The sequence below is a fragment of the Neopsephotus bourkii genome, unplaced genomic scaffold, assembly GCF_033783945.1.
Source record: "Neopsephotus bourkii isolate Nb327-2 ecotype Australia unplaced genomic scaffold, CSIRO-AGI_Nbou_v1 NB_1346, whole genome shotgun sequence".
Classification (NCBI taxonomy): Eukaryota; Metazoa; Chordata; class Aves; order Psittaciformes; family Psittacidae; genus Neopsephotus; species Neopsephotus bourkii.
The window spans coordinates 950,858-978,048 of record NW_026901826.1 but is presented as its reverse complement, the minus strand read 5'-3'; the positions used below and the strand labels follow the sequence as shown (position 1 = coordinate 978,048).

The 27,191-nt window shown below is 41.4% G+C and overlaps 1 protein-coding gene and 1 long non-coding RNA gene across 5 annotated transcripts; one reads left to right on the top strand and one right to left on the bottom strand.

Moving 5' to 3' along the window:
* Positions 1-2,376: 2,376 nt before the first annotated feature.
* On the top strand, positions 2,377-10,139 carry CLDN34 (claudin 34). 4 transcript variants are annotated; one of them, XM_061366473.1, is made up of 5 exons: positions 2,377-2,533; positions 2,637-2,787; positions 4,244-4,929; positions 7,495-7,630; positions 8,959-10,139. In XM_061366473.1, exon 5 carries the CDS (start codon positions 9,017-9,019, stop codon positions 9,659-9,661), a length of 645 nt encoding a protein of 214 aa, XP_061222457.1. In that variant the 5' UTR covers positions 2,377-2,533; positions 2,637-2,787; positions 4,244-4,929; positions 7,495-7,630; positions 8,959-9,016; the 3' UTR covers positions 9,662-10,139. The 4 variants fall into 4 exon arrangements, with proteins under 4 accessions (XP_061222457.1, XP_061222456.1, XP_061222455.1 ...); XM_061366472.1 differs by lacking the exon at positions 4,244-4,929; XM_061366471.1 differs by having other exon boundaries at positions 2,637-4,929.
* LOC133219274 (uncharacterized) lies at positions 5,730-19,811 on the bottom strand. The gene is made up of 3 exons (XR_009727386.1): positions 19,751-19,811; positions 16,596-16,834; positions 5,730-5,922 (listed from the first exon to the last, which is right to left on the bottom strand). It is a non-coding gene; the product is annotated as an uncharacterized LOC133219274 (long non-coding RNA).
* Between the last annotated feature and the right edge of the window lie 7,380 nt (positions 19,812-27,191).

Here is a 27,191-nt window from a genome sequence, read left to right as displayed (position 1 = left end):
CCAGGTTTCAAAGGACACCATAAATACACACCATTAGCAAAGGTGTTTATGTCATATTTTCCTCAGACTCAAGCTGTGGTTTTTAGATGTCCATACTTTGGTTTGGGGCTGGATTTGGAGGCTGCTGATCCTCTGAGGACAAGTGGTGATGAAGAGTGAGGACACAACAACTGTCATCCCCAGTTCACCGACCACAGGTGAGCAAGCTGCATGGAGGGAGGCTGCTGTGCTTCTGTGGAGAAGTAAACTTTGTCTCACAACAAGAAGTGAGCAAGTACTTGTACCCGAGCCTCCGAGCTGTTTACGGGGCTTTGTCTGCTGCCTATTTGACACCATTTGTTGGGCAATGTATCTTGCACAGCATCTTGATTTCAAGTTGTTTTTTTAATGGGGCAAATGAAAGGAAAAATAACTTGAAACAAACATTTCCTATTCTGTGGTATTTAACAGTGAAATTGTAAACCACAGAAGGGACCAGGCCTGATTTAAAGGTCTTTGAAGTCAGCAGAACTATTCCCACTGATTTCAATGTGCTTTGGGTCAAGGCCACAGTAGGAAGAAAACAAATGTTTTCTGCCCCTCAAAAAGTATTAACCCTTGGCATTCAATGAGCAATAAAGTCTGATGTGTAAAATGGGTTCCTTTACATAAGGCAGTCAGAAACATTTCATTTCCATCTGCTTCCTAATGACTTGTCACTAATACACCAAAAAGGAACACATTTATAGAAGTCATAATCATACACTGAGAAGAAAAACACTTACTACTGTTTTTGCTTCTTATCTTGCTTTCATTCCATTTTCTGTGCATTGTATTTCTCACTTAACATAATGGTTCCTATGCTGCTGGTTATGCTATCACAGCCTAGGCACTGTAGATTTGCAGTTGAATTGAACTTCACTGCACCAATGGTGGTTGACCAATACAACATTCTTTTTTCTATACAATTTAATCTTTAAAACATCATAATGGTGTCTGGGGGTTTTTTGTGACTGAGGAGAAATATGTCAGAGATACAGAATTTGGAGGGCAAAGAAGTGTTGTTCTAGGAGCAGTGAAGGGGGTGCCACTCCTATCTCACAGTTGGGCAGATAGGCTGCATGCAGCAGCTTCATGTGTAAAATCAGCAATAGGTTTGCCTGCAAATTTTGTCTCATCCAATTATGAAATCCAAGGAAAGGAACCTATCTGCCAGCTGCCTACTGCCCAAGGGGACCCATCACCATATCAACAGGCTATACTCAAGTCTAACGCATGACAGCAAGCCCATTGGGATCTATACATGTCAGGGCTTTTTGGCACAAAACAGCAAAGCCTGAGTAGCTGAGTTTGGCTGTGCAATAAACTAACACTATCTAGCTGTGACCAGTCAGAGAGGAGATCCCAGCCTGGCGGTGAGCTGCAGTAGAAGGTAAGACTGTGTGGCCACAGCTGGGCTGTGTTGTCTGCACGTGAAAGCAGTGAACCGGTGTCATCTGGAAGATGCAGCAAGACAGGGAGGGAGCTTGGCTTAAAGGTGATAAAGAAAACAGAAGGATATGGACTAATGCCATTTTAAAGCCCTCTTTGGTGGTGGCAATGACCAGCCGTGGTGTGTGTGAGAGGTATGAAGAATTTTTCGATGAGGGCGTCCCATTTCAGGGTACTTCCATGAAATCAAGTTCCTCAATTTTCAACACCAGCTCTGGGTGTCTTCTCACTGCAGAAGCCAGGGCATCAATGGAGTTTAACATTACTAACCTAGGTTTTGAAGAGGAGAAACCAGAGCAGAGTTAAGAACTCTTAGAAGGTTTGTAAGAATCATTGTTTACATTCATGGGGAAACCACAGAGCAAGGCAAACATAACATAATTTTAAAAAAAATGTGTTGGTTTTGTTCCTTTTAAAAGGCATCGGAGGTAGAAAGCATGGTACTGTTTGTACTCATGTGTGGGTACTGCCAGCCACGGTCCAAGAAGACACCAGCTCAACTTGCGCTTGCTCTCCAGAAAACCTGCTCCTTCTCCCCTGTATTTCCTCCCACTGCAGAGCTGCACTAATCTGGGTTGCATAAACACAGGAGAAAAACTGTCAACCAAGAAGAACTCTTCATTAGGGACTGTAGTGGTAGGACAAGGGGTAATGGGTTAAAACTTAAATAGGGGAAGTTTAGATTGGATATAAGGAGGAAGTTCTTTCCTGTTAGGGTGGTGAGGCACTGGAATAGGTTGTCCAGGGAGGTTGTGAATGCTCCATCCCTGGTAGTGTTCAAGACCAGGTTGGACGAGGCCTTGGGTGCTATGGTTTAGAGCGAGGTGTCCCTGCCCATGGCAGGGGGGTTGGAACTTGATGGTCTTAAGGTCCTTTCCAACCCTAACTATTCTATGATTCTATGAAATAATTTCATTTTCTTTCAGATGAGAAATCTGTGTCCTTCAGGCCGGGACATTGTGGTGGTCTCAGGCTGGAAAATCTTGTCATCACAAAGGCTGCTTTCCTGAACGGGTGTCTTACAGGAAACTGGATTTTCCATGGGAGTTATCCCTGTACTTTGGTGAGTGTTTTAGAGCAATTACAAAAAATGGCATACGGGAAAGCTTTCATATTTTTATAATACGTTAATGATTAACTGACTTCCTACATCTTTGTTGACTTAGTGGGAGAGTGACAAGGAACTGTGAGGTACCTATTTGGTAGCGTAACAAGTCAGACAATTTGCAGGCGCGTTTCTTTCCACCTCCCTTCTGGAACTCGCTTCATGCAGCTGACACTGCTTCAAAGCCTCAGGCAACTTGCAGGCCCACAGAAGTAAGTCTCCTTTTTTTTTTCAATGTGTCTTATTTTATGAAGTGCTGATAGAGAACAGATGGGGAGAGACTGAAATATTTATTTGTTTCCTATAAAGAATGTTTGCCCAACTGGGAACTGACAAATTAAGTTTTGAAGCATTAAATCGTAAGGATATTGCTAAGAAGAGACCTTAATCACTGTGCTGTTGGGGGTTTTTTATACTCCCTTTCTGCTGCAAAACTTAGATTGAACAAAGGGTTTGGTTAGTAAACCATGTCCAGTATAGACCAATAAAGCCACATCTAAGCTGTAAAACTTTGCAAAAGACGGATTTGAATGTTAATTTCAAAATGCATGCAGTGCCTGGCAACATCCAATGCAAAAATATTTGCTTAAAACATGAAAAAAAAATAATTCCTGCTTACACGGGCTGGGAAAACAAATCTGTGTGTGTTTTACATAGGAAGAATTTATCAGGAACTTTCTCTTCAAGGTATTTACAAGTTGCAGTACAATTCCTAAAGCAAAAGCGTCAGTTAGAAGGCAGGCAGGATGCAGGCAGAGAGACTCAACTTCGCTCTTCTGCTGTTACGTTTTGTAGCATATTTTGGTGTAGCTGTGCTGTCACTTACAAAGAAACAAGTATTGTCTCCCATCCTTTTGGAAAGCTGCCCCTTCAACCACCCACCCAGTGTCCATGAAGAAAATCTCATCATCAGGTTGCAGTGTGCAGGTTGTGTGTTCTCCAATTCCCCCTTCTGTGGGCAGCTCCTTACACACAGTCACACAGTCAATGCTTATTCTTCTTCCCTGGGTGCCTGTGCAGCACATTCCGGCTGATGCTCTGGGTGCTTTGGGTGTTCTTCATTTCTCCCACAGGCACCAGGCAGCATTAGGTCCCCTTCTTTTGGCTATGGGGTGACTCCTGCAGGGGGCCATCTCATGAGGGTGTGTATTCAGTGCCTTCATCTTCCCACTCATATGAGGTCCCTGGGACCTGGATGTGGTTGCTTTAGTCACACTCCTGACCCCTTAGTGCTCTTTTCTCTGTACCAGACACGAGGGTAGGTGAGGTTTGGGGCTTCCCTCTCCTTTCTGAAGCTCAATTCATCATATGAAATGATGCATTTAAGGAGAAGTCTTGCCAGTGATTGAATGGTTGGGGGCACTCTGTTTTGCTCCCCACAAGATGGACATCATCCCCTGGCAGAGGCCCTCACCCCGTCAGGGGGTCTGAGACCCAGTAACCCCAAAAGCCCAATTATATTTAGGTGCACTCATTAAGAAAGCATGCTACCTGTTTTCACTGCATTTACCTGCAGCTTTTACAAATTTTTCTTTCTAAGGCAGGTTGAGTCTTAGAAGGCAGATCTGAAACCCAGCTGATGTGTACGGGCTGATGAATGGAATTAAAAGGGCTTTTCAGTGGACCCAGTATAAATTCCAGAAGTGAAATGTGTTTGGTGCCATTTAGGTTTCTCTGCTCTGAGAACTGATATCACAGCCCCAGCCTTTTGTCACCAGCAATTACTTGTAGGAAAAGAAGAGTTAACAAAATTTCAAGTACAGCTCCATTTCTGTTTGCTGCTGAGAACATGAGGAGGTGGGACTGTGGCAACAAAGAACAGACTGTCATCTCTTAGACCACAGCATTTCACTTCAGCCTTTTTAAAGGTAAGCCTCATGCACAGATGACCCCCAAAAACCCTCTGTGAAACACCTGGGATTTGAGAGAGCAGCTTGCTCCATTTTTTCTCCTAGAAGCAAGCCTGCAGTTGTAGGAAAGTCAGCACAGCTCCTGGGCACCCTCATCTGTTTCTTGTAGCTAAGAGGGGGAAAGTCCTGTTTCAGTCTGCTCCTGAAGAATACAGGCAATGGCTCAACGTGTTTTCCATAAACAGACTGCTCACTGTGGAATGCTTGATTTAAATAAAAATAAGCCATAAATACAAAAGGATACTTGAAGTTTCTTTAAGTGGATGAATTCACTAGCATGTATCATCTTTTACTATTAGTTTCTGTCTTCTCTCTCAACTTTCCATTGCATGCTAGCAAGTTTACAGTTTGCTTTTACTCAGGTAGGATATTTACTTAAGAAATACATTCATGGAGGAAATGAATGATGTGTTAAGAGAGAAAATGATAGCGAGGGACTATCGGGTGAGAACCCTGTAGGAGCAGCTCTTCCTTTTTTAGCTATCTGGACTTTGCAAAAGGCTGGCCCCAGAAACTGCTGGAATGCTTGTTGATTAGACTGAAATTAAATGAAAATTATGAAATCACGGGACACTGAGATGGAACTGCAGCCATACTTAACACACTCCTCTTGCTTCTTTGGGTGAAAAGTGTTTCCAGTCATGCTTTTTTGGTCCACTGGCATACACACCAACCACACTGGCCTAGCTTGTTCCTCCTGGCAAGACTGCCTTTGTAGGCTACCTCTATCCCGTGACATAGCTGGCATGCAAATATTGGATGCTGAAATCTGAGTGAGCTTCCAAGTCAAGAACCACATGCCAGCAATACCAGCTAATCATCCAGAAGACCTTCTGTAGCTGACTGAATTCATGCTGAGTTCATTTGCCTTAGGAAATTTCATACAGTGATCATGTTACATCACTGTATTATTCAAAGCACATAGGTAACCTTACTACACTAATTAAATTAGTTAAAAATACTTACATGATTACTAAAGCATGAAAACAGCCAATAGATTATGCCAGTGCACAGACCGCCGTATGATCTGGGCTTTAAGCTACATTTTATCCAGTATAGCTTGAAACATGCAGGGACTGAACGGTCACATTTTTCTCTCAGAAGGCTGGAAAGGGCATTTACCCAGGGCTCAAACGGCTTCATTAACAAAAACTTTTCTTTCCTTTTTTATGTGAGTGACAAGTTAGTGATGGATCCAGTTCTTCCTTTCTCAAAGGGGAAGCCTCTGTCTTCGAAACCTACAGGAAGGGGCCTGCTGGTGTTGGAGCAGAGTTCAGCGCCTGCATCATCTCCCATGGATGGAGGCTTGGACAGCATTTCACCTTCCTTTCTCTTCCTTTTTCTTACCCTTCCCTCTCACAGCGAGGGAGCCGACGGGAACGCTGAAATCCTGGAGGTAGACGCCCTCTGCAGCTCATTCCTGGTTTTACTTGGCATCTGCAAGCGAAACGCCTTTTTTCTTTCTTTTTTTTTCTTTTTTTTTTTCTTTCCTTTGGGAATGTTTGCACAGTGGCCCTGAAAAACGAATGTATCTCGTTGCATTTAGAGGAAACGAGCTTCCCTGGTGCTCTTTGCCCCCTGGTACCTGGTCACAATGCGTGACCATGCGGGCTGGTGCTCCGGCTGGACCACTGCAGAGGGATGCCCTCGTCCCATGGGATGCCTGAGGTGTCATGGATGCTGCAACCTCCAGCAGTGCTCAGGCTTAGGGTTTATGTCAGAAACTTGAAACTAAATATGTTCTTATCCAAACATGTTCTTATAGCTTGCTTTTGGCAAGCGATACATATTTGGTCTCATTTGATGTAAAACCCATAGTGTGCTTATTAATACTCATAATCATAGAGACTGGAATGAGTACTCCATCTTTGTTTTAGTTATGACATGTTTTCATATGATAAGCAAATTCCTGTAACTATTTTACCTTGATATTTTGTTCCTGAAGTTCTTGCTGAATCTTAACACCAAAAGGTCCCAAGTACAGGCTTCTGACTTTCCAAATGAGGCAGGTATGCTAATTGTAATTCAACTTCATCATCATTCTCAAAAGTATTTCTTTTTCACCTTGATTTTGCTCTAAGTCAGTGATACCAGGTTAGATCAAGTAGGTTCCAGGGGGCAGGGTATGGAGAAATGAGCCAAAATCAATAATTTCCTACATACGCAATGCTTTGGGTAGATATTTGGTACCTCATCTAAAGCCCATCTTTTTTAGCTGGTTATTCTCCAGTGTTTTCAGAATTTTTGTGTAAGTCTTGACTTCTTCCATTCTGTGTGTTTGCTGCTTTGGTGGATTTTGTGAATCTCACAGGGAAAAAGAATTTTCCTATTTTTTACTTTTATAATTCAGTTCTGGACACCATGCTAAGTAGCTTAGCACATGATACTTTGACAGAGGGCTCTGTAATCATGGATACAACGTCATTTAATTCTGTGAGCAGACAGGTGAGTAATCTCAATGTTTGAAGATGTATACTGGTACCATTCTCTGAGCATCTCTCAATGACACAGATTTGCCTGCTTGCCTATCTTGTATGACCTTGACAGCAGCACGTTGTTAAAATGACTACTTATGATGTATATAAAAAGTGTTACAGAAATATGGGCTCTGCACAAAATGGTACTTTAACATGGTTGAGGATTGGCCTCTTTGTGCACAACTGATTCAAACAGAAGCAGAAAGAGACAGTGCAGGCCTCCTTTGGTCACTCTTTCCTATCATCTTCCCATCACTAGACGTGTACAAACACAGTGCTGTTTTGAGGTGGAACAGAAAGAAAACCATTTCAATGCCTTATGCAACTACTAATGTGCTGTGTGGCTGGTTAAGTTAATTAGATAGGGGGATTTATAATCATTTTGTAAATAATGTAGCAGATTGAGAACGCATTTATAAATAGGTTTCGGTTTAAGTAGATAAAACACAGAAGGCTATTCCGGAGCAATTTTCTTCATGCAGGAAGGGATTAAATGTTCATTTGCAATAATGGAGATTAATATGTCCCACAGGAAATCAGTCCTATCGGAGATACACAGATGAAGTGGGAGGCCAAAATGATAAAATTGCAGAAGTCGCCGTGCTTGGCTGGCATTAAAAACCACCCCATCCTATCTTCTTGTCATTGGCATCAGCTCCAGGACTGAAGTAAGTATACAGTGGGTACTGGTATGAGATGATGGACAGTGTTTGCTTAAGGCTATATTGTTATGAAAATATTATTTTATTTAATATTTCCATAGATGGATTTTTGCAACTAGATTGTATCACCAACTGAATCTGTTAGCTTAAGTAAGTAAAAAGGTTGCTGATTTAATAACAATGTGGTTGCAGATCTACCTTCTTACTAGAGCGAGCAGTACTTCTTCAGTCTTCAATTCAATGGGACCAGGAGTTCAAGTATTTCAGATGACTCATAAAATATAAAGATCCCTAGAACCTTTCAGATCTACATCATAAGTTTAAGGCCACATCTTCTCTGATCACGGATCATTCCTATAATTGTTCAGAATGTTGTATGAAAGACATGGGAGATCAACAGATTATTTTTTAAAAGTAGAATAAACACTTAATTTGCACTTGGAATGTACAAAAAAAAACCCAAACAACCTATCTAAAATCTTTTACTAAGCTAAATGACTAAAATCTTTTCCATGGCAGTGCTAGGATGATTTGAACTGGAGAAAATGGGCAGGTTATGAATGAGTGTGATTTGCAAAAGGGAAACACTAAAGAATCATGGTTAAAGTTTGAGGGTGAGCAAGCAATGGCAGCATATCCAGGCTCCAGCCACTGCACACAGCATTATATTTCTGATTAATACAAGTGTTCCTGCTAACAAAGTCATGGTTAAATAATCTAAAAATGGTCAAAGTATTAGACTCTGTGGCCTGGATTTGCTCATGTCTCTGAACTATGGTGTTTTGTGTGCGAGCCTGGTCCCAGCAGCTCTCAAACAGGGCAGCACAAAGCAAAAGTCTGTTCAGGTCGGGCTGAAAACACAAACTGCACCGAAAACACAACTGCAAGGAGAGAGCAGCATGAAGCATGGCTTCTGCGGCTGCTCTGTGAGATCTCTTGCAACCGCCAGGATCCTGAGGATTTTGTCAGATTTAGTTTCTACTAGCCAGTAACCTGATTAATGAGGATCTTTGAACATAGTGGTTAATTACCAAGGAAGAAAATAGCTTGGAAAAAGACGTGAATTTTCCTGTTGTGAATGTAGAAAGGAGATTGTAATCGGAGCTAATCAGAGACTCATTCTTCTCCTCGTGATACAATGATATATTCAGAATAAAACATAGATGTTACTTGTCTATGACAATAAACTTCAACAATTTATTACAGTTGGGGAAAGATGAGCACCGTCCTCCCTCTGTACACATATTCACTCCTGCTTTTACTTTTTCACTATCAGGTTCACCTATTCACCCAAATAATAAGTGTCTTTGTAACCTTACACTGTTTCTTCCCAGTGCCTCTCTCACTTCACATGGCAATTGTGCCTGCAGCAGAGCAGAAGACCTCCAAAAGATGAACTCCCTGGTCAGCAGCTCACACCTCCAGCTGGCTGCCCTTGCTCTGGGTACTGTAGGCTGGATCCTGTGCACTGTTTCAATGGGAACTGTGGAATGGAGAGTGTGGCATGTGGACAACACCACCATCATCTCCTCTGGCATTGCCTGGGTGGGGATTTGGAAAGTCTGTTTCATCAGTTACCTTCAGGTCTCACCTGGCTATAAAGAACAGTTCTGCCATAAATTCAGTGGTTATGACTCCTTCATCCCAGCTGAAATCTATGCTGCTCAGGGTCTCCTGTTGATCGCCATGTTCATGGGCTTGCTGGGACTGACGGCCACAATCTTCGCTCTGAGGAATGTTTATATGGGAATCGCTCATAAAACTTTCATTACCCGTTTCTTCCTGGTGGGTGGCTGCTTCTACATATTTGCTGGTCTGTGTGTCCTGATTCCTGTGAGCTGGAATTTCTACTCTGTAGCACATAACCAGAGCATTGATTTTCCTCCATCTTACTACATGCCCTCAAGCCCAGCGGCACAGGAAGTCGGTGCTGCCATTCCTGTCGGGATTGTAGCTGTCATCCTCCTGCTGCTAAGTGGGATTTTTTCTCTCGTGTATAGATTTCCGGTGACCAGAACCGCTATCACAAAATGCTGACAAGTTAAATCCCCCCAAGCTGTTTCAGAACAAGAGCACAGTCAAGAGATAAGGAGAGCAGCACAAGTGGCTTTATAATCAAGGCACTGCAGAATTTGACTTTAGTCTATAGTAGCCACACTATTTTTATATGAACCAGCTGAACTACTATCTTAGTTGTCACATATGACCGGAGGCTCATCTTTTGAGATGACTGCTGATGAACACCTGCAGTTAAGTTTTACCAGTTGTCCTCTTTTGTATATACAAATGCCACTGATTAATTTATTTTTTGTGTAAGGTATTTACCGTGCTCAAAGAACTGACTCTGAACTAACTGTCCTGTTGGAAAGATGTGAAATAATATGTTAAATGTGAACTTGTTTCCTTGTTGGTACTAAGCTATTATGTCCATTATTTAATTACCTTTGTTGCTAAGTATCTTTTGTGACACATCAGGACTTTTAATACCAATAATATGAGTGTCATCATGGTTGTGTCAGAGTCTTCCCTGAATTGTCTTATGAAGGTGTTGCCAGTTTCTCCTCTTCCTCGAGGGCGCATAAAGAGACAAGTCTTTAATGCTTCTATTTTTCTTTCAAGCTATTTGCATTTTATGTTGCAACATGTTTGCCTGTGGGCAAGGTGCGCTTAGTTCCTCGCTTAGGCAGAGCCAAAAAGTCTGCAACTGTTTGCTTCTTCATCAGACACTTCACCAAATCCAAAGGTATTGCAAAAGATGGAAACAACTTCTACCAGTTATTACAAAACTGTGAGCAAAATCCATGCTCTCAGTAACCAGGAATATTCAGTACAACTTTCAGGGTATGATTCATCTGATGGAGACATCTATACCTAAACTGGTCACTTCAGGCTCGGTTTATCACCAATTTAAAGTCAAAGACAGTCTTTTTTCCAAAATACATGCCCAGAATGGCTGGGAGATGGCATGCTTCCTAAAAACCTTTTTCTCTTAACCTACTGTAACGGCTGTAAACAACTACAGTTGCTAACGCTGGTGTACACAAGCAAACTTCACCTAAGCTAGACAAAGCTAGGTGAAATTAATCTGTCACGTAAGTGGAATTTCATATGCCAGTGCCATTAAAAAATAATAAAAAAGGAGAAATGTCACAAATGCTGCAATAAGGGCAGTTAAAAAAAAAAAAAGAGTTTGGGAGGAGTGAATAAACACTGCTGAAAAAACGGGGATTTCTTTAAAACAGATTCCTCAAAAAGTTATGACACTTTGAAAGAAATGCGACAGGAATCTAAGTAACTTCAGTTTTACTCTTTTCATTGTCCTCCGTTTTCTAAAATACTAATGGGTTCAGAGGAAGAAGAAAAGAAAATGTAACAAAACCAAAAGAATTCTTGTACAGTGCAAGAGAAGGTAAAATGCCAGCAAACCAGGTCTGACTGCCTGTGGCTGCTACTACCTCATCTTGTCCTAGAAGTCTAAATTTCCTTCATATCTTCCAGTCTTAACTTTGCTGTACTGTACTGTCTGTTTACACAGAGTCTCTACAGCACCTTCATTTCCTCTCCCATCTTCCAGTCTCTTCCGAGACAGCAGCTTATCTCACCACTACTAATTTTTTCATCTGCTGCAAGGATTTATCTTCGGACTGTTTACAATGATCTAAAGCACTTTCAAGTGGTGTTTCAATGAAGGCAAGACATTTAATATCTTGTTTATTATATACTGTTTCTAGTTTGAGTTCTACTATACATTCTTTACAATGTTGGTAGGTTTCAGTTTTAAATGTGCAAGTCAATAGAACTGTTATCTCTTCCCACAGGGCCCACAATAATATTTGATTTTATCTTACTGTAGTTGTAAGGTGGGGGGGGGGGAAAGATGTATCCATGTGTTTATGTCAGCATTTCCCCACACTAATAAACCACCAATATTCCCTGGCAAGGAATTTAAACTTTAACAGAAAATAACTATCTTCAAATTTTTGTGTTCATATATGCACAGAAATGCCAGTACCCCCAACTGTGTTTGTTAGCTATCTTCACTAAATTATTAGGTTCAATTTGCATTTATTCTTCCTGGCTAAAAGAAAAGGGAACAAATGACATCAGACACATGCTAAGTTTCTGCATTGGTGCCACAGCTGTTTCCACCAGGGATTATGTTCATCAGTGCTGATGTGTGGCTATGAAACACTGGTGGTGTGTCAACCATAGGCTAGTGGGGAGGAAATTCCCCAGCTAAACAATGGAATAGCTTACCTAAGGAGATGTGTGGGTTTTTAAAAGAACATTTTGTTAAAATGAATTTAGGCATAGTGCCATGAAGACTGTAGGTATGAGTGAGCCTGCCTCAGGACAGGGAGGTGATCTAGATGGCTCTTTTGGCATCCTTTCCCACTGTACTTCCTAGGTCTCCAATACAGCAGCCTATTGGTAGTCATACTCCACTATATCAACACTATATGTTGGTATTTGAGAAAACATGGTCTATGGTCAAATACCAGGCCATATTAAAGCTCCCAGGCCTTCCCTGAAGAAAAGATAAGAGGAAAAAAATCTTAGCTCAAAACAAGAGAGAGGCAAAGCTTCCATTGATTTCAATGGAATTGAGCCTGTCCAACCTAGATCCCCCAAGGCTATGGGATTCATTAAATCTTGGTGAATGTTTGCATTCATCAAGGTCTTGGTACTGGAGGACAGTAAAGCTCCTGTGCTTTTACTTGACTAGCGAGGAAGCATGGCTTCTTTGTGCGTATTTTCATGACACATTGGTTTAAGAATTTGAGAAGCTAAGTTACCTTTCAGCCAGCCAGTTTGTTACCATGTCAGTTGTGCCGTACAGGTATTTTTAGGGTTGTCTGCAAAATCTGGCAGCTGAAATGATTTCGTTGAAAACGCAAAAATGCAAAACTTTTGGAAGGCTATTTTTAACCTAGACTGATTTAGGGACATATGCTGTAGCCTGGCTCCACAGTCATTTGCAGTAGCACATCTGAGGACAGGAAGCAAACTGTAATGCAGACAGGAGTGAGTGGTAGGGGCCTTGAGGTAGAGACAAGGGGCAAGAACCTCTTCAGCAAATTTCCCCACTGAAGAGATCATATCGCGAAGCTCTGTCTCCAGCTTCAGAGCATACTGAGACCTGCTGCCTACCCAGTGACAGCACCGCTCGCCTCACGGGCTCCACCCTGTCTAGGAATGTCTCCACACCACCCTCAGTCTACACATAAACCAGTCTCACTTTATTTTTTCTGAGTTGACAATAAACAAGTGTCTTGTGATTCACTCACATGTCTGAATTCAATGCTGGGGGAATGACCTGAATACCAAGACTCCCTTTGAGTTCTGCTGGGTATCTAGACACAGTGATAAGGCACCCATCTTTGACCTCCATAACATACTATTTGGCATTAGTCTTCCACATGATGCTTTTTGTTAACCTTATTTATTACGTACCATCTTCTCACTTGTTCATTCATGATCACAGACCAAAATGTGTATGAACATATTCCTCTCAATATTCCTCTCAAAAAGGGATGCTCAAATAGCAAACAAAGCTGGAAAGTGCCTAATAGTAAAACAGGCTAACAGGACGAAGTCTACCGAGATTTTCTCCCCAGGTGAATATGCAATTCTCAGCAACATCATCTCTGTCCAGGTAAAGGAAAAAGGAGGAACTGAAGACATTATACTGCAGAGCAGGTCATCAAATTAATTGGGTTAAGTCAGTAAACAAAATTCTTATTCAAGTCAGCAGTTTTACATTAAAAGAGTCTTAATTGCTGATCTAGCTGATTAAAACAGATGCTAGGCTCAGAAAGAAATGTCTTTGTTGCCACATGGCTTATGGTATATTACAATGATGAGAGGGAGGGTGTTTTTCAGGAGAGAGCTATTTTTAGACCTTGGACCATTTTTCCCTTAGAATGGAAAAACTGAAATGTCACAGACAATTTCCTGCTCTTTAGGCCATTAAAATACTTCAGGACAAAGAGTTTTTGCTTAAAAAATGTAAGTCTGGCTGGCATAGTGTTTAACAGCAAAATGTTTTCTTAAAATAGGAAACCAATGTACATTAAATTAAAGGTTCCCAGAAGAGACATGTTCTCTGTGAAAATATACTTTTCCAAAACTGAACTGGGATTCCTTTCATTCTTGCCAACATCTGCATTGTCAAATCCAGGATCCACTCATGAAAACACATTTTTAAACAGACATATTTCTCTTTCCACTACTCAAATAATTTATTTCCCTTGATTGAGAGAGGTGAGATTGTTCAATAATTAGAGCAGTGGTTTGGAGTGTATTGGCTCACGATTACTGTGTCAAAACCAAATGTATGCCAATCAAGAAAATGTAAGTGAATCTCATCTCTGAATTATAAAGCCAATAAATAGAATCATAGAATAGTTAGGGTTGGAAAGGACCTTAAGATCATCAAGTTCCAACCCCCCTGCCATGGGCAGGGACACCTTGCTCTAAACCATATCACCCAAGGCCTCGTCCAACCTGGCCTTGAACACTGCCAGGGATGGAGCATTCACAGCTTCACTGGGCAATCTATTCCAGTGCCTCACCACCCTAACAGGAAAGAATTTCCTCCTTATAGCCAATCTAAACTTCCCCTGTTTAAGTTTTAACCCATTACCCCTTGTCCTATCACTACAGTCCCTAATGAAGAGTCCCTCCCCAGCATCCCTATAGGCCCCCTTCAGATACTGGAAGGCTGCTATGAGGTCTCCATGCAGCCTTCTCTTCTCCAGGCTGAACAGCCCCAACTTTCTCAGCCTGTCTTCATATGGGAGGTGCTCCAGCCCCCTGATCATTCTCGTGGCCCTCCTCTGGACTTGTTCCAACAGTTCCATGTCCTTTTTATGTTGAGGACACCAGAACTGCACACAATACTCCAAGTGAGGTCTCACAAGAGCAGAGGAGAGGGGCAGGATCACCCCCTTCCATGTGCTGGTCACACTCCTTTTGATGCAGCCCAGGATATGGTTGGCTTTCTGGGCTGCAAGCACACACTGAAGCTGGCTCATGTTCATTTTCTCATTGACCAGCACCCCCAAGTCCTTCTCCACAGGGCTGCTCTGAATCTATTCTCTGCCCAGCTTGTAGCTGTGCCTGGGATTGCTTACTGGCTTATAACTGGGAATGGAGTACAGTATGCACTGTTAAAATCCAATTCACAGAATGTCACATCACCCTGTTTCTCTTGGGATACACCTGGAAAAGACCAAGTGCGAAGTTGATTCCCAGGATGATATTTTGAAGAAGGATATACATTTTAACTGTCCAAGAGTATTTGCAGCAGCTGAATATGCAGACCGATTATGGTAAAATTTGGGAAAGGTAAAAAAGTAGATCTTGCTTTGAATTAACATTGCCAAAATATGATCGGATACCTGAGATCAGCTTCAAAGAGAAGCCAAAATGAACTTAAGAAAAGCAGAAGAAAAACAGAGGTACATGATACACAAGGCAATCCTGCAAAAGAGCAGGGAGGGGGCCCATCATGCTCCCATCTAACCATGCCAGCTTCATCAGAGTACCACCTTCAGCTGGTCAGCATCAGGAATGCTGGGCTGGATGAAGGGTGTCAGCACCCATACAGCGCAGAGCATGGCTTACCAGTGACACTTCCACCATCTCCTCCAGCACTGCTTAAGTGGGAATGGGGAAACTTAAGCAGTCACTGTAAAGTCTCCAGGGACTTTTGCGTAAAGGTCTGTCACAGAATCAGGTTCAGTGAAGATGAGTCTGGAAACCTTGGTTGCTTTGAAGCTTCCTCTTGGCTGCTATGATTCTGGGAGCACTAGGGAAAACCTACAAGCTTTGCTTTAAGAAATATTTATGAGGGCTGTGCTGACTATCCACATAGTGGCTTTTTCTAGCTGAGAGGATATTGAAATTGTTCACTGGCATATGTTTGTCAGTCCCCATGAGCTGCAATTTCTATTCTGCAGTGTAAAGCCAGTGTCTCATTTCCCATTCTCCCCACGCCAGCCTGGGGTGCAGGAAGTCAGTGCTGCCACTCCTGCCCAGATTACAGCCCTTGTCCTGGCGCTTGTGAGTGGGACCCTTTCTCTTTAACATAAACATGCTATTGTGCTGAATGCCAAGACTTCTTCTGATAATAGAAGCTTCAGATGCCTGTGAAAAATGTGAGGCAGGGCTACAGGATAAACATAGCAACCCAGTGACTTCATCTGCTCAAGGAGCTCTCTGGGTTCAGCTGTGACTCTTCAGCGACATTCATAATCTGCTGTTTGAATTCAGTGGAACAGAAATAAACTATGAGACAAATGATTTTCACCTAAAGAATTATTTCTTATTAACTAACTCTGAAACACTGCTGTGTCTTGATCAGGTAGCTAAGTCCACTTTAGTGTTGTTAATCAGTGCTTTTTCTAGAGTGACTTTCTGTATAAGTGGACTTTGTTTTGTTTGTTTTTCAGAGGTATGTAAATTTAATGTTCATTTAACTGAATTGTGCATATTGTACTCAAACACTGTATCAGTGGTGCCTTTACCAAAAGGCATTTTAAGGATGCTTTTCTTAAAAACTTCATTTTAGAACTGACCTGTACTAGTTCGTACAGTGATCATGGTCTGCGTTATGCAGGAGGACAGACATGATACTTGCCCTAGTTAAATGTAGCTTTAAATATCATAACCTATGATAGGAATAAAATGGGATTATTGAAGTGACTGTGTTTTAAATGTAAGGATTTCAAACTAACTGGTATAATACCCCTCTGGCAGGAAGCCGCTCAGCACATGCTAGTTCATCCTATCTTTGGTGAGCCCAGGCCATGAAAGCATACCCTATGGTCCTATCAATGTGATTAGCTGCAAGAGCATTAATAGCTTATCTTCTTGCTGCTGCTTCTCAGAAATGTTTGTATCCACCAGGACATCTCTCTATAAATAGCTTCATTTCCAGTGATAATCCAGGAATTTCAAGACTTACATTTTGCAGCGGTAATAGCAAACACTGCTTGGTGTGCTAGTAGTCCAGAATTCCCAAGTGGCATTCAAAGCTGATGCAGACAGTCGCCAAAGCTGGTGGAATTCTTCAGTGCCTCCAGGGTCCTTTTAGCTGCCATGCTCACTCTGGACCTCAGAAGGTGCTGCCAGGTACTGCTCTTTCTTCCAAAAGGCTGGTCAACAATCCATTTGAAGAAATAATTATTCCTGGGGAGATTCCAACTGCAAACGAGGAAAACTTTTACTTTTCGCAATGAGAACAATCAGCCACTGGAATAATATCTCCCCAGGGAAGCAGTGGACTCCCCAGCACCAGACACTTTTAAGATTCAGCTGGACAGCATCCTGGGACATCTTGTCTAGATCATGCTTTTGCCAAGAAAGGTTGGACCCAATGATCCTTGAGATCCTTTCCAACCTTGAATTCTATGAGTCTATGATTGACATCACCATGCTCTGTCTATGTCAGGAGGAGTTTTGACCACGATTTCACAAGCTTTGACATGAACTTTTATACAACAGTCATATCAAGATTGTTGTTACCAGTCAGAAAAACGTGCTTCTGAAAAAGCATTGCTTACTTCTCAGAGGCCTAGCAGTGCTTCAGAGAATTTTTTGTTAGTGAAACTTTGTATCTGCAGCATTCTGGAGTATAGATAATCAAAACCAACCTGAATGTGAAAAGATAATTCAGGCTTTTAGCCTGAAAAGTGAGTTTTACAGGAGTCTGATCATGGAAGCCAAACGGAATTTAGGAAGATACTCAGCATCTTGTAGGGTTGCTTTCTAATTTTAGTCTAAAAAGGCTAAGCTGTGATATGCAGTGTAACTGCCTAAGGACATGCTGTCAGAACTTCTTGATTTAAAGTGAAGAAAAACTAGATAGTTTGAAGAAAACCATCAGAAGTCTATACAACCTAAATTACCCTATTACTCTGTTTGTAAATCATGTTGTTTCTAGAACATCTATCAAGGAACTCCAATTCTTTTTAAACTGCCTAAATCAAAACCATCCTTATTGCAATGGACACTTCAATGCCTTAAGAGATCTAATTTTTTTTTTGGTCTTGTCGTGTTTTCTTGTGCAAATTGGAGATCAAGAGTGCATAAAAGCAGTGAAGGGCAAACCATGGGGGGCACAGGAGGATAGCAACACCAAACAGAAGAACTATAAAAATAACAATGGTGAGAAGAAAGTTGAGTGAGTCACTGAGGACAAAACTGAGAGAGGCAGGAAAATGTGAACACAGAGAAGCAGAAAGGTAAACTGAGAGAAAGGTGATTTGGGAAGGGCAGAGGATAAAATCTGGACAAAGGTTCAGAAAATACAGGTTTCGCCTGTGTAGAATTAAGCCTGAAATATGTTTTACTCAGAAGATGGGCATGGACAGTTTTACTTTAGGGATTCAGATTCAGAAGGAAGGCAAAAGGAGTAAGTTACACAGAGAGATAGCTGGTCTATGACTTCATGGCTGACTTGAGGGCCTAACACTCAAAACTGGAGACCTTAGAGTAGGTACACCTGACAGTGAAGGATGCCAACAACTGCAGATTTATACAACGCATATAAAAAATATATTTTGCAGCATATGTGAGTCTTGGCAGATCCTGTCTTTATACTAGTATTCATCGCCTAAGCCTGTCTCAGGAGTTAACTTTTGGAGTTACAAGGATTTGCAGACTGATGGCCAACATCTTATTTGAGATGACCGACATCTTCATCCTGAGAAGGTACACCCATGTTAGAGCCACTCCCAACTAATAACTTTCTCTGTCCATTCACTCCACTCTGATGAACTATACTGCAGTAGGAAGATTTAACCCCCAAAACTGTTCAATTGTTCGCAGAAAATCTTCAAAATTGTGCTCAGTTACTGGAAAGTCAGCAGAGAAAGCCCACACGAGCACCGCCTTTTATGAGTGCTCTCTCAGATTAATTCAGTGCTGGTGAGTAAACAAAAGAGGCAAAAAGTCCCAATAAAAAGAGCTCTTTGTCTTTTAAACTAGAAACAGTTCACAACAGAGTGGACAGACTTGACAGGAGGAGCTTCTGCTTCCAAGCTTTTACAAATCACAGACTTTTTTCTATCAGCCCACTCTGGCAGAGTGGTGTTGGTGACCGAAGTCTGGATTAGGAACCACAAAAATGCTGTTACCCAGCTCCTGTGGTAAGTGATCTAATCTCTCTGCAATGCTAGATGCACAGCTGTTGGGAGAAGTATTCATGTCTGTAAAGTACTCAGAAAATTGTTTGCATTGCTCAGACTACACCTGGACGGGTGAACTAAGGATCGGTTATTTAAAACCATTAAGAGTGAGTAGTAAGCAAGTAGCTACAGATACCACAAAGTTTTAGGACAGGCTGCCCTTTTTTGCCAAATCATCGCTGGGAAAAAGATTATCAGCTGACATCATAAAATGAAACCAATTAACATTAGTTGAGAAACTGTGTCTTGTCCTATATAAAGACATACATGAAGATTAAATACACTTAATAACTCTACTAACCTTAGTTCAGCCTTCGCAAAGTAAACACCTGGCAATGGGATTATGGCAAAAAACAAACATGTAATTTGTGATGTCTGTGCTAATTATTTGAATCCTCTTTTCTGATCATTCATCAAATAATACTTTTGTTATTTTGCATGTATTCTTTTTCTTCTTTTTTTGGTCTAAACTGTACTTCCTCACACTGAAAAGCTAGAAAGTTACTGCTGAGAGAAATAACTGATTCAAGCCTGGGGACTCTTGCAGAAGGAATTTGTAAAAACTAAAAGGAGTTCATCTTGACTGAGAAACTCTCTTCTCCCATGAAAGGCATGAAAGAAAGTTTGTTTCTTATGAATTTAAGCAAAATTGTTTAAAAAAATGTTCCTCTTAAAATAATTTATCCAAGTGGTTTAGACCACAGATGCAGTAACAGTGCTGTTGACTCATAATGGCCACAGCTCCTTGACACATTCCCTTAGTGAAAATCTACCTCCTCTAACAATTTCAACATTGATTAAATAAATTAATTTAAAATTAAAATCTTAGGAGAAGTAATTTGGGGATTCTTTATAGACGCAGCCCATTAGGATGAAGTCAAGCAGTAATTCATCACTGCTACAAGGTCCTGAAACTACTCCTTTTGCTTACCTGCTGGGCTGGGATGAGAAACGAGCTGGTGACAGCTCCAGGCAGAAGCCTGGATGCTCATCCCATGTTGCCATGCCGGCCGCAGGACAACCGAGGGCAGCCCAGCCCCTCACAGCGGGTCGGGGAGGAGGGAAGGGCCCTGTGCCGCGCTGCCGGGAGGCGGCAGAGGGCGCCTGCGGGAAGCGCTGCCGGACCAGGCAGGCCGGGCACGGAGGCACTCGGAGGAGCGGTCTGTGCCCGCCGAAAGCCGGTATTTGTCGTGAACCAGAGCAATGCGGCGCGTACCCCGGGAAGAAAGGCTTTGGGAAAAGGAAGGTAGAGTTAACCGCTCGCATCTATACCCGTGACAGGCATTTTAACAGAGCGCAGAACTTGCAGCACGCACTAGGGAGAGCCTTTGTGGTGGTTGCTTTCTCCCTTTTCAGACCCGGCAGAGCAGTATAGCCCATATGGGAAGGAGAGTAGCTATTTCTTCGGACCAGCTGGAGAATGATGGCCCTGGAAGGTACATGGTCATGCTGCCAGCAGGCTGCAGGTTGTGGCTGCCGCTGGATACCAATGGACACTGCTGCGGTCATTCACACAGGTAGCTAGCTTCCCATGGAGGTCTTGTCCCAGATTTTCTTCCTTAGAAGGCTGCCTCTCTGCACTGCCTACAGACAGAAGGGGAGACCAGATTACTCTGTGGAGACAGAGGAGGGGTTTAGAGTGATTTGTATTAACCCACCACCACCGCTGATGGGGAGGGCAAGGCCTGGCAGCATGTGTATGTGTGTCGCAGGATGTGTCCAAGAGAGACTTTCAGGAATGTTTCCCAGGAGATGCGTGGCCAAGGCGCTGCAGAACTGGTTTTTATGCAGGAAAGATGTGATAAACCCCCTACGTCCCTTTAGCACTTCTCATAATTCCAGTCAATTAATACCTACCTTTATATTTTTTTCATTCCTTGTGTTGTTTCATTGAATTTTTGCAGCATATAGCGTAAAGTATATTAGTTGTATTCATTAAACAAAATATTTTCCCCCAAAATAATACACTGTTTAAGAAACTTGAGCTGTTGGGTTTCTCTTTCCATTCAGCACTGACATTTTTTACTATTGATGTTCACAGAGTGTTTCTTGAGGCCAAATTCAGAATTTACAGAAAGGGGAATAAAGATGTCCCTGCTTCCCTAACAGTTTTTTCCTGACATATCAGTACGTTTTGCCCTGTTACACTGACTTTGAAATTCTACCACTTCAGAAATTCTGACTCCAGTTATAGAGGGCTGAGGCTGTGAAGTTTGTTGAACCATGCAATATTGGCATACTGTATTGAGTTGTATCTCTCTTTAGGGTGCTTGCTCTGTTCCCACATTGCATGATGCTATTCTGGTGTGCTTAAAGGAGGTTAGTTTTACTTGGAAAAACATATGTTCCCATATTACAAAAAATGGTACTGCTATGCACGTATCACAGAGCAGAATTAAACTTACGTATAATGTTTTCAAGATTCTACTTTGTTACACTGAGAATGAAGCTTCCAGCCATGGGTCTAGCACATGAACTGCACCATACCGTAATGTTGTTTTAGTTCTGGAAACTGCAGCTGAGTCTGAACATGACAGACCACTCTTGCCTACTGCAGCCTGGGCTGAGGCAGTCACTTGCATGCTAGTTTATTGATGTAGCTACAACGGATATGTTTATTTTATAGCAACTCTTTTTTATTACTAAGTTATACTCCTGTGGCAAAATTAATTATGATTATTGTGAAGGACTTTTTTCTTTTCAGTTTTTAAGACAGAACGTTTGAAGAGCTCAGTTTCCTACCACTGGAGAGGTTTTTCTCCTTTCTCCCTAACTTTCCTTCTGCTTGACGCTAAGCTCCCCTCCACAACACTGCCACATGTCTGACAGTTCAGGAAAGCAGACAGTACAGGAAAAACGTGTCCTGAGAAAAACACTGTGTATCACATGTCACACTCTTATGAATGTTTCAGGCTGTTCACATTTTAACCTGGCCAATTAAGTCAAGCTGGAGGAGGGCTTGGCCAGTCAGTGATGAGGTGTTTGGATTTAGTTTCAAGGCAAACCATCAAAGGACATTTCTTATGCCAGTAAAACAACCAGAGAAGCCTTCTGGTAAAGACTTCCTTCCTCTGGAGAATTTATAGAAAGGAGGGGGGCAAAAAGCTTTAAAAAATAACTTCTGGTTCTCTCACAGACACAACTAGAAGGAGGCTTGACCAGGTAGGAAGCACATGATTTTTAATATCCTCTCTACTGTTAAATCTATTATTAAGGCATGTGGGTAGCACAGTATTACATCCACTTTAAACTGTATGATAACCGTTCAGGAGAATTTATATAATTAGGTATTGCAGAACTAAGATAACACAATGGTGCAGAAATCTTACAGCTATCAAAGACAGCTAATAAGTTGCCCTTTGCTCTACCATTTAAACACATGCTACTTGAGCTGGTGTCATTCCACACCGATTTAAGGAAGCTGGGAGAGGTGACTAGCTGCATAGTGCGCTTTACTCACACACTGTTTGGGCTGGGGTTTTTCAGAATATTTAAGGGTTATTGGTGCTCAACTGCTTTTGAATAGAAGCAAAAAAAGCTTTTCTTTTTCTTTGATTGGAAGTCAGTATTGGACACGTAAATCTGTAAGTCTCCTTCCGTTCCAGCTTTCAGGTTTTTAGCTATTGAAGAACTTAAAATTCAGCTGGGGTGGAGAACGGAAGCTCCTTAGCAGGTAACATTGATGGGCAATGCAAGACAGAAGGCAAAAACTAGCTATGCAAGACTTCTACTGCACCAAAAATGAATGTTGCTACACTAGTTTAACTCAGATGCTGTCATGATAGCTCTCATTTGGAGAGATTAGCCATAAATTGACTTTCTAATAAGGATCTACAGATCTGGAAAGAAATTGCAATATTGTGCAGCAAGAGGGAGTGTTTGCATGTACACAGTCATGTGTCATGCCCTGCCTAGTAGCATAAGCTTTTTCCTGGCTGAAAATTTTCAGGCTTGGTCTGGATTACAAAACAGATTGAGATGGAAAGCAGCAGCACAAAGCAGTATTAATTCTGGGAAAAGATTTTAGATCTATATAGGCAGCTTTCAGTAAATGCAGCGATATGAAAGATGACAAAACATTTAATATGAAATACTGCATTAAAACAACAGACAGAACCATGAGATAGGTAGAAATTACATTCTTTCCTTATAATCTTCAAATATGGAATGGTCACCAAAATGCATATGCCCTATGAGTGAACAGCTTTATGGATTAGAACAAGTAAAGTTCCTATTGAACAATTTGTAGGACTGTGACCAATATTGCAAACACATTTGAAAGATTGTAGTTTCTTACAACAAGTAAATAAAACCCCAAAATAAAAATAATCAATTAAATTGGTTTACTTTTACTTGGCATGTATATAATGATTATAATTAATAATGCATTGCTTTTTACTTTGGTACTACCATAACAATCTGTTTCGCCGTTTAGCTTTCCTAAAGTTTTCTGTATGTTTCCTTGTTAGACAAGCAATTTCCTCTGAAAAGACTGCTGGTTCCTCTTTTGGTTACTGTGTTGGCTTTTAACCTGCTGTACCAGGAGCAGGCAAACTGGAGGCTGTCATTTGTGAATCATACCTCTATCTCTGCTCATGGCATTGCTTGGATAGGAATATGGAAAATCTGTTTCCCTCCAAACTAGATGTGTCTGTTGAATGTAATGTAGTGTGCTGCTTTGATTTTCATGTCAATGAAATATTCTTCCCTCTAGAAATGTGTGTTCAGATTCTCATGTTCTGTGCGTGTTTTGCGGGAAGATTAGGAATATTTTTCACCTTCTCCTCATTGAAGGTATTTATGGAAATGTTTCTCAAAGACCAGTTGGAGGTGAACACTTGAGGCAGGAGGAATGTCGTTAAGCCTTTGCAGGCCTCTGCTTCTCCCTGTCTGCGAGCTGGAATTTCTATTCTGTTGTAAACAATGGAAGTATCTCCTTTCCTCCTCCTTTCCGCCTGCCCTCCATCGCAGCCAGGCAGGAAACCGGGTTTGCTCCTCCTCTAGGGACCCTGTACGGCTTCATGTTGCTCACATACAGCATCTACTCCTCTTCTGTAATTTTTTAAGTCTTCTGTTGAGGTAAATACTGTGAGTGCACCACCTCAGCTACTGATGACGGGGCACACTTGGTGCTAACAGCTGGTTGTAGAAAGTTCTTCTGCCTGCGATCCTGTATGTGTAGGTAATATTTGAGTTAGCTGAGAACAAATAAAGCTGACAGCTGGAACTCACAAAAAGAAAACTTGTTTTTGCTAACTGGCTAACATTTGCAAGGATTTGGCAATGTGATTGCCAGCTGCTACAGCTTGCAATTGAGGTGACCTTCTCTTTGTATATAAACATTAGTCATTTAGTAAAGAATGTAAAAAACAGGTGCTCAGTGTTCACTGGTAATCTGTTCTTTTAATGGGATGCTGTAAGGTAGCACCTGACATAGAACAATTCCTTGTAGGCTTGTTGTTATTAACATAAACACACTTGTACTGTTACTTATGCAGTGCCATTGGTATGCATGGTACAGAAAAGATAAACAAAATGACAGATGCCTAAGCCAGATGAAATTACAATTAACCTAATGACAGTCAAAAATAAAGGAAGTGTGTCAGGAAAATGTGAAAGAACATAAAAATCAGTGCAAGCTATGCTAGCTAACTTATTTGGTTTTTTTTTTCTTTTTAAAGAGGCAGTTCTGCATTTTGTGGCTAATATGGGAGGTAAAGGTTGAAGCTGCTCTCAGAGGGAAATGCAGCTTCCAAACATAATTCTGACAAGATTCTGAAATGCAGCAGTGCTTTTCACTCAAGATGAGAGAAGATATTGAAGACCAAGAAATTTGCATGGAAAAAGCCACAGTGACTTGTGGAAAAAGGGAATTAAGCTGTCTCCTGAAGGTGTGCCCTTTGGAAGAGCTTTAAACCTAACTTTTCTATCAGCTGTATAACATAGCAGGACTTCTCATACCGTGGCCCTGCTACACTCAATCCCACACATCTAGTTTGAATTGCCAGGCACAGGTTTCATTAGATTATTTCAAATTTATGGGTAGACAAGTCCAAAATTAAATTAAGAAAGCATTTAAATAAAATACATCTAAATAAGGATGTATTAATAAAAAGTATCAGTTCTTCTACACTAGACTTAAGATTTTTCTAGGGGTACACAGGGACATTTACATTTAGTTGCTTTGGCAAGCAAAGACTTACTAAATGGAAGTCAGGCCTCCCTGCTTTCAGTGCACAGACCCACCAAGTACCCACTGAGAATGAGATTCACCGTCTTGCTGTCACCACTGCAGTGGAGCTGTGTGGCTTTCAGCTCCCTACCTTGCCTGTGGGACACAAGACAAAGGGAATGAGGACTTTCAGCAGCAGGGAGCATCGCCTTTCTGCACTGTGTGGGTGCTTCATTCAGTGTGGCATCTCTGGAGCTGGAGGTGAGCCTATTTGCTTTGGTTAGGTTGTAACAGCTGTGTTGAGGAGTGATTTGTTCAAGTCACATGCTCATATAATGTGAAACATGCACATTGCACATATGTTGACTATACCCTAACACCAGACTGTCCATTCTCATGGTAATTGCAATGGATGACGTGATTTATGTTGCCATTGAAAAACACAGCATAGCTCTAAACTAAAGACACTGCACTTATTTTCTCCAAGATACAGGGGGATGCTAAAAATGAGAATGAAGAAACTGCTGTTGCTAATTATGCTAATTACAGACTAGCCTTTAAGAATGGTAGGATCATTTTCTGCTGAAGAAGGAGTTTGAAAAGTCAAGAAAGACATTTATAAGGCAAGTGTGATACAGTATTAGTGCAGTCTAACTGTAGTCAGACTTTGTGCAGATACCACCAAATTGTGTTTAGAGGATGAGTGGGGTAGCTATGAAGATACTGAAGCACTCCTCCTCTTGTTACACTCATATGATGCACATTCAGAAAACCGTGCTCCACACAAAAAGTAATACCAGTTTTCATTCATGTATGATAGCAGCCTTCCAGTATCTGAAGGGGGCATATAGGGATGCTGGGGAGGGACTCTTCATTAGGGACTGTAGTGATAGGACAAGGGGTAATGGGTTAAAACTTAAACAGGGGAAGTTTAGATTGGATATAAGGAGGAAATTCTTTCCTGTTAGGGTGGTGAGGCACTTGAATAGGTTGTCCAGGGAGGCTGTGAATGCTTCATCCCTGGCAGTGTTCAAGGCTAGGTTGGAGGAGGCCTTGGGTAATAAGGTTTAGGGCGAGGTGTCCCTGCCCACAGCAGGGGGGTTGGAACTTGATGATCTTAAGGTCCTTTCCAACCCTAACTATTCTATGATTCTATGATAGTCACAACTGCATTTTTAAAGTAGGAGATAGACAACTACATAAAAGTGGCTTTTTTTTTTTTTTAATATAAAGTTCTTCCAAAAGTGTGTGCAACGCTCAGCTGGGGTGAGCAATCAAGCAGTGCTCTAGCAGAGCTAAAACATTTTTTTGCACTTGTGACAGCGTCGTTTTCTTTTTGTCACAAACTGTCACAGTCTCCCAGCCAAAATTATTGGAATTTTTTCCATTGTGCATGAAGCATTTTTACACAATAATTCCATCTATTCTTAGCAAGATGTTCTTTGGTGTGAATTCTGTCTATTGTTAGAAAGTGGTTTTGAGAAAATACGATTCTAATCTTGTGGCTTTTTGCCTTCATATCAAGAGAGTTACTACCAAATATGCAGTTGTATCTTTTGTTAATAAAATCAAGTTACAGGCTCTATTAATAGAGTAGTAATAAGTAACGGTGGTATTGGGGGACGGGGAGGATTATATGTCATTTTACTTCTAGTAAAATGATACTCCCAAAGGGTAATGATATTAGGAAAATTAGCTGCCATTAACCTAGTTCATATACAGTCTGTCTCATAGAAAAAGAAATAATAAAAAGACTGCATTGGAATCCCCTTTGTGGAAGGGAAAATGGCATTTATAAGTTTTTCCAGAAGAAAGAAAAATTCTACTATTTCAGCCTTAAAGCATACCACTGACATATGCTTCAGTGGGCATATTTTGTACAGTGCCATCCTAAATCTTGATCAGAATGTTGAGAGCCAGAGCAAAGAAAGAAACCATAGTCAGGAATCTCACAACAGAAAAGAGAACCCACCTGAAATGGTCATGGCTCATTTTCTAGACTTTATTTTCACAGCAGAATGTAGAATATCCTAAATATGCTGACCAAAACTTCAGCAGAGCTAGTGGTTTTAGAAAATCTTATAATCTATGCCAGCTGGATTACAACAGGAAGATCTAATGGACTACCGTAGCTTTCATGTACACAGTTATCACATTCTGAATAGTATGGTAAATTAATGCTTTCTTCATTTGGTTTTTT

Coding starts and splice junctions, on each gene's coding strand:
- CLDN34 (XM_061366475.1), top strand. CDS start 9,017: ATGAACTCCCTGGTCAGCAGCTCACACCTCCAGCTGGCTGCCCTTGCT.